Source organism: Lathyrus oleraceus, chromosome 4 (genome assembly GCF_024323335.1).
Source record: "Lathyrus oleraceus cultivar Zhongwan6 chromosome 4, CAAS_Psat_ZW6_1.0, whole genome shotgun sequence".
NCBI classification, from domain to species: Eukaryota; Viridiplantae; Streptophyta; class Magnoliopsida; order Fabales; family Fabaceae; genus Lathyrus; species Lathyrus oleraceus.
The window spans coordinates 188,803,190-188,817,107 of NC_066582.1; the positions used below are offsets into that span (position 1 = coordinate 188,803,190).

Genomic DNA, 13,918 nt, shown 5'->3' on the forward strand with positions numbered 1-13,918 from the left:
GTTTTGATTTTCCCCTTCAGTATGGTCGAAATTTGATGGCTAACACATGTGTCATGTTGTATATTATTCTTTTGGACATGTATATATAACGTTGCTCATAGGCTCTTATGTATATCAGTACCAATTTATACTAATATATAATATATTTTTTAAATGTATATTATGTGTGGACGTTACACCATCTCGGGCGACCATTCCCAAAGAGAAGCGACGTATTCAATAAAAGGGTGGCACATCAAGCAAATGGGTGATCGATCTAGAGGACAAACAGGCAGGAGAGTTTAGGCGATGCGAGGCATTATTTGCCTCTACTATCGTTCTGATGAGCTCCTTACGAATATACTGATACAGAAATATTCTTTAGTTAATTTTTAGGATAATTATTCTTTAATAAAAGTATACTTAAAATACGAGGATTAATATAGCCACGAACATAAATACTATTTCTATGTTCATAAAGTTTACTCTTTTTTATTCTATGTTCATAAAATTTACTTTTTTTTATTCTAGACATTTAGCTGATCTAATAAATACATGAGTCAAGTTTTTACGGAAACAGAAGGCAAAACGGATGATAAGTTGTGTCGCTACTCATTTTTTGATGGCAAAATCAATCTTCTTAAAAACTATATTTATAGATCTAGGAGATACAATATTGTTATTCATAAGCCTTTAAACTCTTTGTAAAAGAACAATTGATTTTGGTACTAGGAAATTAAAAATGTCAAAAGACAAATTATATAAAAGCATGTTGATTGTCGGAATAGATTTTTTCATGTCTGACCATTTTATTTGAAGCAACTTTGAGAATTATCTTTCTCACAGTAAAACTGTCAGCCCTCAATTCCACCAATGGAGAAATTTCAGTCAAATTCTCACAAACATGTTTCCCTTCTAACCACTCGTACACCAGAACATCTGTTAGTCTAACTGGCCTAAGTGTCGATCTCCACTCAAATGGGTCAGTTAAAAAATTCACTTGCGCCTTTTTCTTGAAATTGGCTGAAGATCAAATCAAATAGCATAGATTACACCCAAGGACTTGTCTTATTGTCATTGAAATATAAAATAATAATGTATTTTCTAGTTCTTAGACTGGTGTTTTGAGTTTGCATTGCAAGAGATGTGGAGGGAATTTTGCAGTATGTGCAATGTTAGCAGTGCAATGTGATTTTTGCATTTGATGGTGGCTATTATTCTACTGTGGGTGGTGGTGCTATTGGTCAAGTTAGATGTTTCGCTTGCAATTTTAAGAGAGCTTTGGTCGTAAAAGTCTGTCTTTTTCATTTTGATGGAAACAGGGAGTGATGTTTGGTTCAATAGGGGCAAGCCAGACAGGTGTAAATCTCCTATTAAGCCACGTGTCATATGTTTCCATGCAAAGCAGCAAACTCTCCCCACAGCCCCACGTAGATTACAATGCTTCTTCATTCCAAAAGTTCGAGGTTATAAATTCCCTCCACGTGCTAACCATCCCATTCATCACACAAACAATCCTTCACAAACACCTATCCTCCACGTTACAACACACATACCATACCACATTAAAGAAAATAAAAAATGAGACAACATAAGACCTTAAACTATCGAACAACATTATCTTTCTCACTCACTCCAAAGTGAAGTGAGTGAGAAGAGTATACAATGGCTGATGTTCCCATTTCGAGAGATAATATTGTTGGAACAGTATTATTACCAGATAAGGAACAAGAAAACTCTATCATAGTATCCACTCTGGTTCACGTTCTCTCGACAAATAATGCTGCTGTTCCTAACCAACAAAGGAAACGGGAATCAGATTGGAAACGGGAATCAGAAGCAGCCACGTCATCATGTGGCAGTGGGTCCCTCCCGATCCATTATGATCCTTACACGTGTCGTGCATGTAAAATCAACGGCTGTCTCGGTTGCAGATTCTTCATTGAGAAAGAGAATGGGGAGAAGAGAAAAAAGTACAGGGGGGTGAGGCAGAGAGCATGGGGAAAATGGGTGGCTGAGATACGAGACCCAAAAAGGGCAACTCGTGTTTGGCTTGGTACTTTTGCTACGGCGGAGAATGCTGCAAGAGCTTATGATCAAGCTGCTATTAAGTTTCATGGTGTTAGAGCTAAACTCAATTTTGAATCCTCTGATTATACTGTTAGTGATGAAAAGATGCAAAGTGCGAAAGTGAAGGAACATGTTGGTGAGATTGCAGGGATGAATCAAACAAAAACTACTATCTTATCATTCGGAGCAAGAAGTGAACTAGACTAGAGCGTGTAACATGAGAAAAATAAACGTGCTATGCCTATGAGTTTCATGTTGAATAGACAATAAGCTCAACGTGTTACTTTGTATGCGTGAGTTTTGCTAAATGATCTTTTCTTCATTCATCTCTTCAAAAAGTTACTTGGGTTCATGTTTTGTTTTCTAAATTTTACGAATTTAATTCAACATATAAATTGAATATTTCAAAACCAATCAAACAGAGTGGAATAAAAATCTCGATCGTTTGTTTGATGTTATAATGGAAGGAACCACCAAACTGTTATTTCCCTTTATAGGATTATATTTTTATTTTATGTTGTCGTCTTCAAGATGTACTGTTTCGGGACTAATTATGTCCTTTGTAAGCAGTATTTTGAGGTAAAAAAGAACTAATTAACCAAAATCGGTGTCAAAACAAAATAGAGAAAGTTCGTGGCAGAGTAGTTGTGCAAAGGTCCAAGAAATTCAAAGTTTCAAAAGATTTTTTTTTGGACAGTTACCCACGTTCTCATGCAAAAAAATCATGTCCAATAAATAGATCAATTATAAATATTATTTTATTTTAAATTTTTAAAAATATTATATTTTAAGTTTTTTAAAATATTAAAATACATAATAGTTACATTTTTATATAATAATAAAAATTAAAATATATAAAGATAAATTAAAATACATAAACATATAATATATTTATGCGGAAAAGGTACTTCCTTAAAATAATGTTAAAAATATATGAAACAGCGTTAATTAACGATTCCCATACCTAAAACCCAATAAATAACTTTTTTCCTGTCAAAACAAAAAAAAAACAAAGGAACATGTCCAAGCTTGATTGCTATTGCAAAATGACAGTGACAACAATGACAGTTCTATCAAACCCTTCCACAGCCTTTATCAAGTAGACCACAGAATCAGTTGTAGCCAGCAAAAATCTCAATCTAACACTCAACCTGCCCTAACCAAAGTAGAAGCTAATCAAAATTTTATTTCCGCCAGACCAATAATTTAACAACAAAGCTTTCCATGTTTTTTCCTTTAAAAGTTATTGCCTGTGCACGACTTATGACACTGTTGATGACCCACTAATAGTCTGTTTTGCCACATAAATTTGTTTGACCTTTGCCGATGAAAAGTTCTTATCCCCACCCATAGATTGGTTTCTTCCATGGTATCTCCGATGGGACCATTCACCGCCAGAGCTATTTCTCTGAGAAACACCACCGCCGCCTCCTCTCTGATAATTACTATGTCCTGAGGAATGATCATAATGCTGCTGCTGGGCAGAAGAAACGTTGATTTGTTGCGAGGGCTGAGTCCTGTAACCAGAACTTGCATTCTGGTTATTACTTTTGCTGCTATTTCCATTCTGAACATCAACTTTGGCAGTAGCATTTGTACTGGTTTTCTCAGATGGGGTCTTGTTAATAATACCCTTGGATAAAGTCTTAGAAGCAGTGGAATTTGAAGTTTCCACTAATCCAAGTTCTTCAGGTAATTGGTTGACATTTACATCAGCTGCTCTAGAAAAATTCCTATCACTGTCGGAAGATGTTGAAGTCCGAGAACCAGTAAATCTTTTGACATTTAGTGGCTGATCAACCGAAGGGCCGTGGCTTATCTGAGAAGTTTGAACACTTTCTTGTTGATGCAATGGCATTGATAGTGGAATAGATGAAAGTGGTGCATTAGGAACATGTGGCCATCGAGCTTGCACCGACATCTCAGTAGAGTGCTGCCACAAAGTTCACACATTTGTTAGCTACTATTACACAAATAAAATACATCTTGAAAAGATAAGTAAAAATAAAGCAGAAGAAATCAATGCCGTTTACTATCTTTTGGAATAGAAGAAATTAGAAATAACTCGTTTACAAATTCCAAGAGGCCAAGACAGGTAAATCTTTACCTGGAAAGGAGAAACATCATACATAGCCACTGGAGATGCCATTGGCAGAAGTGGTGAACCAGGAGCAAGATGTTGAATTTGAGAAGGCATGCTAGCAGGATTCCTCTGAGAAGATGTCATATTCATATTGTTCACATCCCCTTCACTAGTCCCAGCTGCAGAAGTTGTAGGGATGTGTTTCCAATCAGGCTGCTTTCCAGAGGGGATATAAGTCGTGCCCATGAAACTCAAGCCGACTTGACCAAATTGTCCAACAGGTGCAAAATGGTTATAAACAACCATGTGTGGAGGCCCTTGGACTCCTGGAATGCCTCCAGGCGGAGCAATAAAAGGTCCAGTAAATCCTGTTGGAGGACCATAAAAGGATTCCACACCAGAATGACCCTGTTGCCAGCTCCCAATTGGCCTTGATGTAGGTGCGGTAGTTTTTTGAGGTTGCGACTGTGTTGTAGATGCAGACTCATCATGTGGTCCAAAAGCAAACACAGGACCACCCATCATAGGATTCATTTCATAGAAAGGAAAATGAGAAGGTGGGCCAGAAGGAAAATGAGGAGGGACAGCAGGAAAATGTGAGATCATCTGGCCTGAAGAATTCTGTGCATTTGGTAAAGCAGGCCACAACGAAATTGGTGGTGTCTCAACAGATAAATCAGCAGGAAGAGATACACTAAGAGGCTCCTCAGATCTAGATTGGCTAGCAGATTGTTGCTCACGAGCTACTCCTGCTAAAGTAATTAATATTATTAGATATATGCCAGAAGAAACAAAAAAAAAACTAAACTGAAGTCTTATAATGAGGGAAAAAGAATCACCTGCTACTACCCTATCAATATCTTCAGCTACAAAACTTTTAGCATCTGAGACGGAGACAGAACAAGTACCCAACCTATTTCCAACAGTCTCATCACTACCAATGGCAGCAACAGCAACAGCAGAAGCAGCTGCTTCGGCTTCCGCTTCCGCATCACAATCTTCTAAATGGCCATGAGATTCATTACCATGCTTTCCTTTCTCAAAGAAAAGACTGCAATTATTGTCCGATCCAGCAAGGTTGTGGGATATTTGCTTGTCTGATCTAGATGATCGAGGGGGGCCAATACCATGAGACACACCACGGCTGTTAGGAGGAAGAACAGTTGGAGATGTCACTGCACCTGAAAACAAAAAGAAATACCGTCCATAAGTAGGGAAACTTAACATCCAGAAATATTACTTCAAACTGCAAGAAAGTACCCTTTCAATGTTAATATGACAATAAATGACTAAACAAATTCCAATACAAAACTAATTTTCTCACCAAATTGAATTTTCTCTCCAGCAAGCAAGGAATTTATTGGACTGGCAGCAGATGAGAATGCTTTCTCTTTTATCAAAATGGATGGTGCTGGCAAGCTGGATTCAGTAACAGAAGCTGCCATATTGGCATTAGAAGCCTGTGAATCAAACTGCTGAGGCTTCATAGCCTCATCGAGTTGTGTCTGTGTCAGCGCCATGACCTGCCATGCAATTTTTATATTCTCAACTTAAATAGAGCACACAACAATATATAACTTAATAATTAAAGCTTCTCATCCTTAGATTATACCATTTTGACCCCCCAAACACCCTGCAGCAAAATATGACTTTCTTCTCCTTCATTACCTTTGTTACTTAATTCTCAAAAATTAAAAATTAAAAAAAAAAAAAATTGTGCAACTAGAGATCAAAGGAACAGCATTTTATTCATTAATATAAGCAGAATGAGGCATTCATTTAATCCCTTGATAGAAAAAGCAATTACTTTCATATATGGGTTTAATCATTGTGACTTTTTACCAATTTGCAATGTTTCAATCTCAAAATCATTGGGATTGCATCCTTCATTAAATTTTTATAAAAAAACTGGAATATAAGAAAAAACCATAGATAATTAACCAAAAAGTGACACCCTTTATTTAAAGAAAGTTGATAGGCCAGGCATGATTTTACACTTGCTTTGCACAGTAACAGGGACGGATAGCATGTGCTGTAAAAACATGGAAGTACGAGAGACAAAAAGAGTTATTTAATTAGCATGCTTCATTCCATTGTATACCTCCTAAATTGGGGGAAACGGAAAATAGGAGATGATGGAATGTGTTCCATCATATTCCATATCACTTCCATTCACTTTTAAAAAAACCAAACAATGAAATGTAACTCAATGCCACTCCATTCCATCAATCCAAAAATAGCCTAAGTTTATCGTGAAAAGACATCTGACTCCCTACAGATATAATTACTCAGTTAAGTAGAATGTGTTGGATTTGAGGAAATTTCTAGGAGATCGCTAAGGGTTTGTTTGGTACACAGCAGGATAAGGTTTGATAGTACAAGACCTCATTATATAAGGCCTAGTTGTTAAGACAGAAAAAAAATTTAATAGTGTGCAGTGTTTTGTCCAACAACGTAAAAGGTAGTTGAAATTGATGGCGGACCATGGCGGAAAGCCAAATCTAGCCAAATTATTATGTATGAGGGATTTAAAGTAAGCATTGAAGTAAACAGCAAAAGCACAAGAGAGATAATTAGAAATTATAGCATTTCCATTGCGATTGTAATCTTAAAAAAGGAGGTGCGAGTTCAAACCTGCTGGCTAATTTGCACATTGCCCCAAGAGCCCAAAGATGTCTGAACATTTTCATGGACCTTGTTCTTGCTTTCACGACCAGAAACTGATGGGAGGCTTGCATGAAGTGATCTGTAAAATGAAAAATAAGATTGGCGTTTCTTGTACAGTTAAAGCCATATGAACATTTACAAGACTGCAACTACCTGTTCGTTTGAGATCTTAGATCAGGCTGGGCATCAATTTTTGTAGTAGGTGTGCCTATAGGAGGTAGTGCCTGGGACAGTAAGTTTGGATTATATCCAGATGAGGAATCACTCTTTGTCATTCGGTGCCCATCGGCAGCAGCAGACACTTCTCCAGTAGAAATGGATCCTTTGCTTGAATTGGCCATGGTCACGGTACTTTGTGAGGCGGAACGGGTTTTCCGTGGCAGCTAGTATGAAACAAAAACACAAATATAAAAGATGAACTATAAAATAAGATTATTCAGATAGATAGGAACTGGAAGGGTTATATACCTTTGCAACACGAGATTTAGCCTTGATTTCTTTCTCTCTTTGCTCCCGCCGATCATTTATCATTTGCCTCTTTGACCTGACCTCTATGAAGTCGTCTTCATCACTGGGAGCTTCAATTCCAGGTTGCTCAAACACACGTATAATTCCGCTTTGCAATGGAGCATCAACATCTTCCTCGGGACACAAGTTTCTTTTGAGATTACTCTGCCCAGAATGTGAAATGATCAGAGCCTTTGTTGATTCTTTTCCTTCAACCCTCTCAGCTTTGCTTCCAGAATCCATGCCATGTAAACTTTCTCCCATTGATTCTACTGGCTGTTTTCCCATTTTATTGATGAAAGACTTCCTAGATCCAGTTCTTCCAGAGATGCCTAGTCCCCTTCCAGTGACATTTGACTGATGGTCCAACCCAAACTGATCAGTTGGAAAAGAATTTGAAGGCTGCCTCTTATCCGCACTTTCCCGAACTCGGAACTCGGTGCGATGTGTATTCCTATTAGGCCTCCTCATAAATCCTCTGGAGTCTGCTCGATTAACCCTAGAAGCTGGACCTGGGCCTGGACCTGGAGCTGATGATTTAGAGCTTGAAGTTTTTACTGTATAGACATATCTCTGTCCTCTACCACCGGATGCAGGAAACCGTGCCTTTGACTCCACTAAATCTTTCTCTTCTGAAACTGAATGAAAAAGTGCATCTTTGATATGAGGCTGAACTTCTGAGTGTTTAGCATTGGATGAAGTGCTGCTGCTCTTTGCAACTACATTTTGGCTGCCACGCTTGTCCAATTGGAAACTAGAAGCAGTCCTTGTGCTATTATTAACATCACGGGGAGGAGCATTAATTTGTCCCTGCTTCATTCCAGCCAAATTTTCTGCATTTTCACTTGGCAGTGAACCATCAGAGAAACTTCTGGAATTACCTGGCTGGCCAAGAACAGACTGATGCCTGATATCATTCTTAATAAACGACTCAGAAGACACTGGACCACTTTGACCGGGCATTTGGCTTCCAGAGTTATGATTAAAAGGGAAACCAGATGGGATATTAGGCTGAACAAACGACATTGATTGAGGACCTAGAGGCATCATCCCCTGAGATACAGGAGATGAATACCTAAGCTGGCCAAATTGAAATAAAGGAGGTTGTGATGGGTGCATGTGATGAGTGAGGGGTGCACCGACCTGTGGATGCAGATGCAGTGGCATCTGTATAGAACCTATTTGTATGGCTGGTACTGGAGAGGGTATCAATGATGGACCAGAAAAAAGACCAAATTGAAGCTTAATGGGTAACTCAGCTTGACCTGGAGCAGCAGATGTGACAATTTGACCCGAAGATGTGTAGTGTGGGCCAATAATAACTGAAGATGGTGTACTATGATTGGCAGAGAAGCCAATAGAAGCTTCCACATTACCCAAACTATCAGATGCAACATTTGGAGGTTGCTTTTCTGATTCCTGGAATAAAGTAGAAGAACTATTGAGATTTACCCTAGAGGTATCGTCAACAGGTTGAAGGACTTTGCCATCACTGCATGAATTGTCAAAAGGTGCTTCGAGAGTGATGTCAGAAGCCTGCTGTACCCTTTCAAACTCCTCATTGGGCATCCCAACCTGAACACCCTCATCAAACCCTAATACAAGGTTATCCATCAAGTGTGGCAATTCTTTTTCTTGCAAATGCATATTTTCAAAATCCTGGTGGAGGCCAGCATTATCATCTCCTTCATGCACTTCCTCTTCTTCCCGGTAATCTCCATCTTCATCATATTCTTCTTGTTCCTGGAGCTGCTCATTATTCTCAGTAGCCCACTCATCATCATCACCACTAGAGACAGCACATGAAGTAACTACATTCTCTTTACCATCTGCAGCAGGTGTTGCAATGGATTCATTACCTGGAACTGATACAGGGCCATTTTTGTTTTCTTCAGAAGTCAGTATTGCAGAAGAGTCTACAGAGTCATCTAGATCATCGTGAGAAAGATGTGTTGGTGAACTAGGGGGGCTTGAAACAGAGAGTGAAGACTGAGAATCACACCTTGGTGTAGCCTCCACTTTATGGTCCTCATTCTCAGCAACCTCTTGGAGGGGCTTGACTATTTCAACTTGCCCGTGATTCCCATTGTCATAACCAGTTGGCAATGTAGAGTCACTCCTTGTTGCCTGATTATACGGTATCTCATTTTCTAGGAATGCAGAAGGAGCGGTGTGTTCATTTCCACTCCTGTAAGTTCTGTGAACTGAAGCAAGCGGAGGGGGGAGAACACGCGGCTGCCTAACAGAATACCGGGACCTCCCCAAGGCATAAGGTCCATCTGATTCAGAGTTCTGGTAAGGACGGTCAGGAAATGGAGGAAATGCATTGCCACGGGGACGATTCTGTGCCCAACCATCAAATCTTTCAACAAAATTTTCATTAAAATCAGAATGCACGTCTGTATTTCTGCCAACATGATCTACATCCGCAGGTTGGTTCCACCTCGGGGCTTTAACATGAGCATATTCATCTAAATGAGCCTCTGCAATCCCTCCTTTATAGTATGTCCTTGAAGGTATTAATCCAGCACCACCATTATATTCCTTCCGCATAAATGGCTTTCCACCTATAGATGAGTCTCTACGAGGACTGTTGTGACTATTCTCTTGATCCTGTGAATAGAATGCCGGGCTACTCCAGCTCTCATATCCATCTCTTCTCCATGAATTAACTGGTTTACCTCTATCAACGAAGGTAGAAGACAAATCTCTCGAAAAATGAGACCTAGAACCCATCTCCAATGGCCTATTCACACTCGATGAATCAGAAGATGCCGAAGTTAATATCCTGTCAACCATTCTTTCACTATCCTCCCAATCACCTACATCTGTAGCCCTGGATGCATCTCTTTCATTCACATTTCCAGGCATTTTCTCATCCACAACAACTAGAGCATTATTGTAACCTTTGGCTGCTTCAGCCTGCCTCCTAGCAATCTTTTGTTCCAGTTCTAAAAGCTTTTGTTTAGCAGCTTGTTTCCTCCTCTCCTCTTCTAAAAGCAATCTTTGTTTCTCTTCTTCCCTAGCTAGCCTCTGCTCTTCAGCCTTCTGCAAAGCTTCAATCCTATCTTGTTCTGCCCTCCATGCTGCCTCTCTTGCTTCTTCCTCCAACCTTCTTTGCCTCTCTTCCTGTTCTCTAGCAAGTCTTAATCTTTCCTCCTCTTCTCTGCGAGCAAACTCTACTGCCCTTTCTTGCTCTTCAATGATTTTCTGCCGCTCTTGTTCTTGCTGTCTCTGAACCCTTTCAAGCTCAGCCTCAAAAGATTCTCTAGCAGGATCATGGAAATCAGTTTGCTTGAGTACATCCTTCTTCTTCTTCACCACCCCGACAAGACCTGTTGAAAAAATATCCTTCCCATCAAAAGCAGAAGCTGCAAAATCTTCCCCGTAAGTCTTTTCACTCTTTGGTAAATTGCGTTTTTCTCTGCCAAAATTAAGCAAAGGATCATTAACAGAAAGCCCTTTACCACCCAAAGAAAATGAAGACTTCGACACCGAGCTCTGGGAAGAATCAACTCTATTCCTATTATATTGATCGCCGCCAACATGCCGATGATCACGTATCCCATTTCGTTCACCATATGATTGTGCCATATTATTCCAAGGTTGTTTCACACCTTGACCATACCCTGCATCCCTCCTTCCAGATTCGTCATGAACAACCTCTCTAAAAGGGGATGAATTATACTTATTATCCTTCCCTGCATCTTTATTTCCACTGGAAGGCCTTGCACCACCAACACCGTTCTTATCATTCCCAGCAGCATCTTTCACACCAAATCCATCTTTCGAAAGAGACGAACTCCTCCATGATGAGGAACTAGAGGAATTCCCTTCCCTTCCTGGCATTCTATCATAAGGGTCCATCTTAGGAACTTCACTAGAAGAAACCTTACCAGCTTCATTGCCCCGCAGCTGTCCCCTCTTATCAAAACCAGTACCATACTTCTGTGGCACAATGCCAACCCGAGGCATATCAAAATCCCAAAAAGCATCACTTTTTGGAAAACCATGATCCCTGCCCTCTCTACTCCGCTCAGTGAAACCATGCCCAGTATCACGCTCATCATCAGCCCAATCAAATCTAGGGTTCAACCTTACAAGAGGCAAAGGACCAGGAAAAAACTCATCCGGATTCATCCCACCTCTGCTTTGATTTAGCCCTCGAGAGCCAATAAAACCTCTACTCTCACGGCCATTCTCAACTGGAAAACTCCCAGTGCCAGGAACATTGTATCGGGCATTCACATTAACATGCGAAAAAGCATTAACGCTACCATTAGCATCGGCGTCCACATCCCTACCCTTCTTCTGCTCAACAGATACATTCTCATTAGTGAAATTCTTAGACTTTTGATTCGAATTCTCTGGGATCTTCTGATTCTGGCTAGGCCCAGGTGCAGGAGGCACCAACGTGGCACGCAAAGAAGGAAAATCCTCTCCTCTCAACACCGCTGAGGAAACAGATGGAGGAGCAACTGGTCCAACCGCCTTGGTAACAGACCGCGGCACATCCTCTTGAAAATTCGGCTCTTTCTCTTGCAAAACCACGGCAGCAGGCTTGGTCCAACCCATACCTGAAGAGGAAGGCCTCGAACCGTTACCTGAACCAGCTCCTCCGGCTGGACCTCCTCCCGATCCAAGAGAATCAAACCGTTCATGTTCTTTCCGCAATGAAGGGAGGTTCAAGGGGGGTGGAACGGAAAGCTTCGCCCCCACCTTCTGCGAGCTTCGAGGCCTTGAAAGGAGCGCCATGCCCCCACCCCCAGCGGCGGGTCGTGCCGCCGTTCGGGTGGATCCGATAGTGGTGGAGTTTTGTCCATACGACTTGTTGAGATTCACAGACACATACTTGGTGCCGGAATTTGCCATCGCAGTCGCACCGCAAGTGTGAATCGCCAAAGCATGAAAACCCTAACCCTTATTATAACTCCTCGTGATCTGATTCGTGGATGATCGAATCAAACAGGCTAACCTATCTCTGACAATGATGATCGAAATGAATGGTTCAGGTCTGATCGATCGAGGATCGATCTCTCTGTATGGTTTTTTTGTTTGGTTTTTGTCCAATTAGGGTTAGTGTGATGTGAATTAGGGTTTGAATTGAAAGAGGAGTAGGATAAAAGAGTAACCTCCGAGGGCGTAAAATAGAGCGCAGCGGTGGTTACGAGCGCGGCGAATGGGAGAAGCCCTACTCTCTAATTATGTGTTTTTGTATAAGCGGGGTAAGAGGGAGAAAAAAAAGAGAGAAAATAGGAAAATGAAGTTAACAACAATGAACGAGCTCAACGAGTAGACCAAACTAACTTTTCTGTCTTCATGTTTTGTACCCCATTTTTTAGATATTTATGTTTTTGGCACACTGTCCATTCCACCTCCTATATAAACATCGTCAATTTATTATATTGCTACTATTATATAATTATTATAAATTATTATATTTTAAATATTTAAATAATTAAAAACATTTAGATTAAATGCTAAAAGATAGAGACGGCATCGATGAGTAGGATTTGAATAAAGTACTATTTAAAAAAATATATTTATTTCCATTCTGCAAAGTTTTTAATTTAATATGTCTTTTATCTTGAATTCATGCAATACTATTACAACATTATTAATATTTCATTATATTATTATTGTTTTCAAAAATATATATACATAAATGATTATGATGTGTTCTCTAAAGATATATTATTATTGTTGGTAAAAAAAATTCATTTTACTTTCTGAGAAAAAAACAATGAATTTCACCTAAATTCTAAAAAAATAGAATACTTAATTTCTACTTTAATTGCTTTTTCTTTGACTAAGAAATAAAAAATATAATTAAAATTTAAAAAAGGAATAATCATATATATATATATATATATATATATATATATATATATATATATATATATATATATATATATATATATATATATAATATGATAATGGTTCTAAAGAAAATTTTGATATAATAAAAAATTCTAATTATAATTTTGTTACAATAAAATATAATCATAATAAAATTAACTAAAATATATTTCAAATCAAAATTTCATTTAAGTCGAATAAAATAAAATAATTTCAATAAATATTATAGTAAAGTATAACTTTGGTTTATAACGAAATTAGTCCCTCATTTATTTTTAAATAGTAGTTTTAATTCCAAAATTATAAATAGGAATGACGAAGGAAGAAAAACGAAGTAAGAACGACAACGAAGAAGAATGGTTCTTTCATTTGAAGCTCAACCATTAGTTTCAAATTAAAGAATAAATATTTCATCTAAAGCTCAAACTTAAGTTGTAATCATATTCATTACTGTTTATTCTTTACAATCATCATAGTTATGTCGTGTTTCAGTTCCTCAATCGTGTACACTCATGGTACTCGATTGTATTGGACAAAGAAGAATCCTAAATTTTGTTCTAAGATATGTCATTTTATACACTTGTTATTATTTTAGTATAAAAATTTACTTCTTGTCATATGTTTGTGAGTGGTCCATGCTTGCATTGGTATGGGTAATTTGTTGTTAAATGATGTGGGGACCAAGTCTTGGGTGGTTTGCTTAAACGTTCGAAATAGACACAGAGTCGCCATCGAAGTTTTTATTTGAAGGAA

At 38.7% G+C, this 13,918-nt stretch overlaps 2 protein-coding genes across 3 annotated transcripts; one reads left to right on the forward strand and one right to left on the reverse strand.

The window, feature by feature from the left end:
- Positions 1-1,595: 1,595 nt before the first annotated feature.
- LOC127074456 (ethylene-responsive transcription factor ERF109-like) lies at positions 1,596-2,375 on the forward strand. The gene has a single exon (XM_051015781.1). The coding sequence runs from the start codon at positions 1,645-1,647 to the stop codon at positions 2,254-2,256; it is 612 nt and encodes a 203-aa protein (XP_050871738.1). The 5' UTR covers positions 1,596-1,644; the 3' UTR covers positions 2,257-2,375.
- Positions 2,376-2,939: 564 nt separating this feature from the next.
- Positions 2,940-12,603, reverse strand: LOC127074457 (uncharacterized). Of its 2 annotated transcripts, none has more exons than XM_051015783.1 (7): positions 7,268-12,603; positions 6,953-7,182; positions 6,767-6,878; positions 5,457-5,655; positions 4,972-5,313; positions 4,157-4,881; positions 2,940-3,982 (listed from the first exon to the last, which is right to left on the reverse strand). In XM_051015783.1, exons 1-7 carry the CDS (start codon positions 12,176-12,178, stop codon positions 3,311-3,313), a joined length of 7,191 nt encoding a protein of 2,396 aa, XP_050871740.1. In that variant the 5' UTR covers positions 12,179-12,603; the 3' UTR covers positions 2,940-3,310. The 2 variants fall into 2 exon arrangements, with proteins under 2 accessions (XP_050871740.1, XP_050871739.1); XM_051015782.1 differs by having other exon boundaries at positions 4,157-4,884.
- Between the last annotated feature and the right edge of the window lie 1,315 nt (positions 12,604-13,918).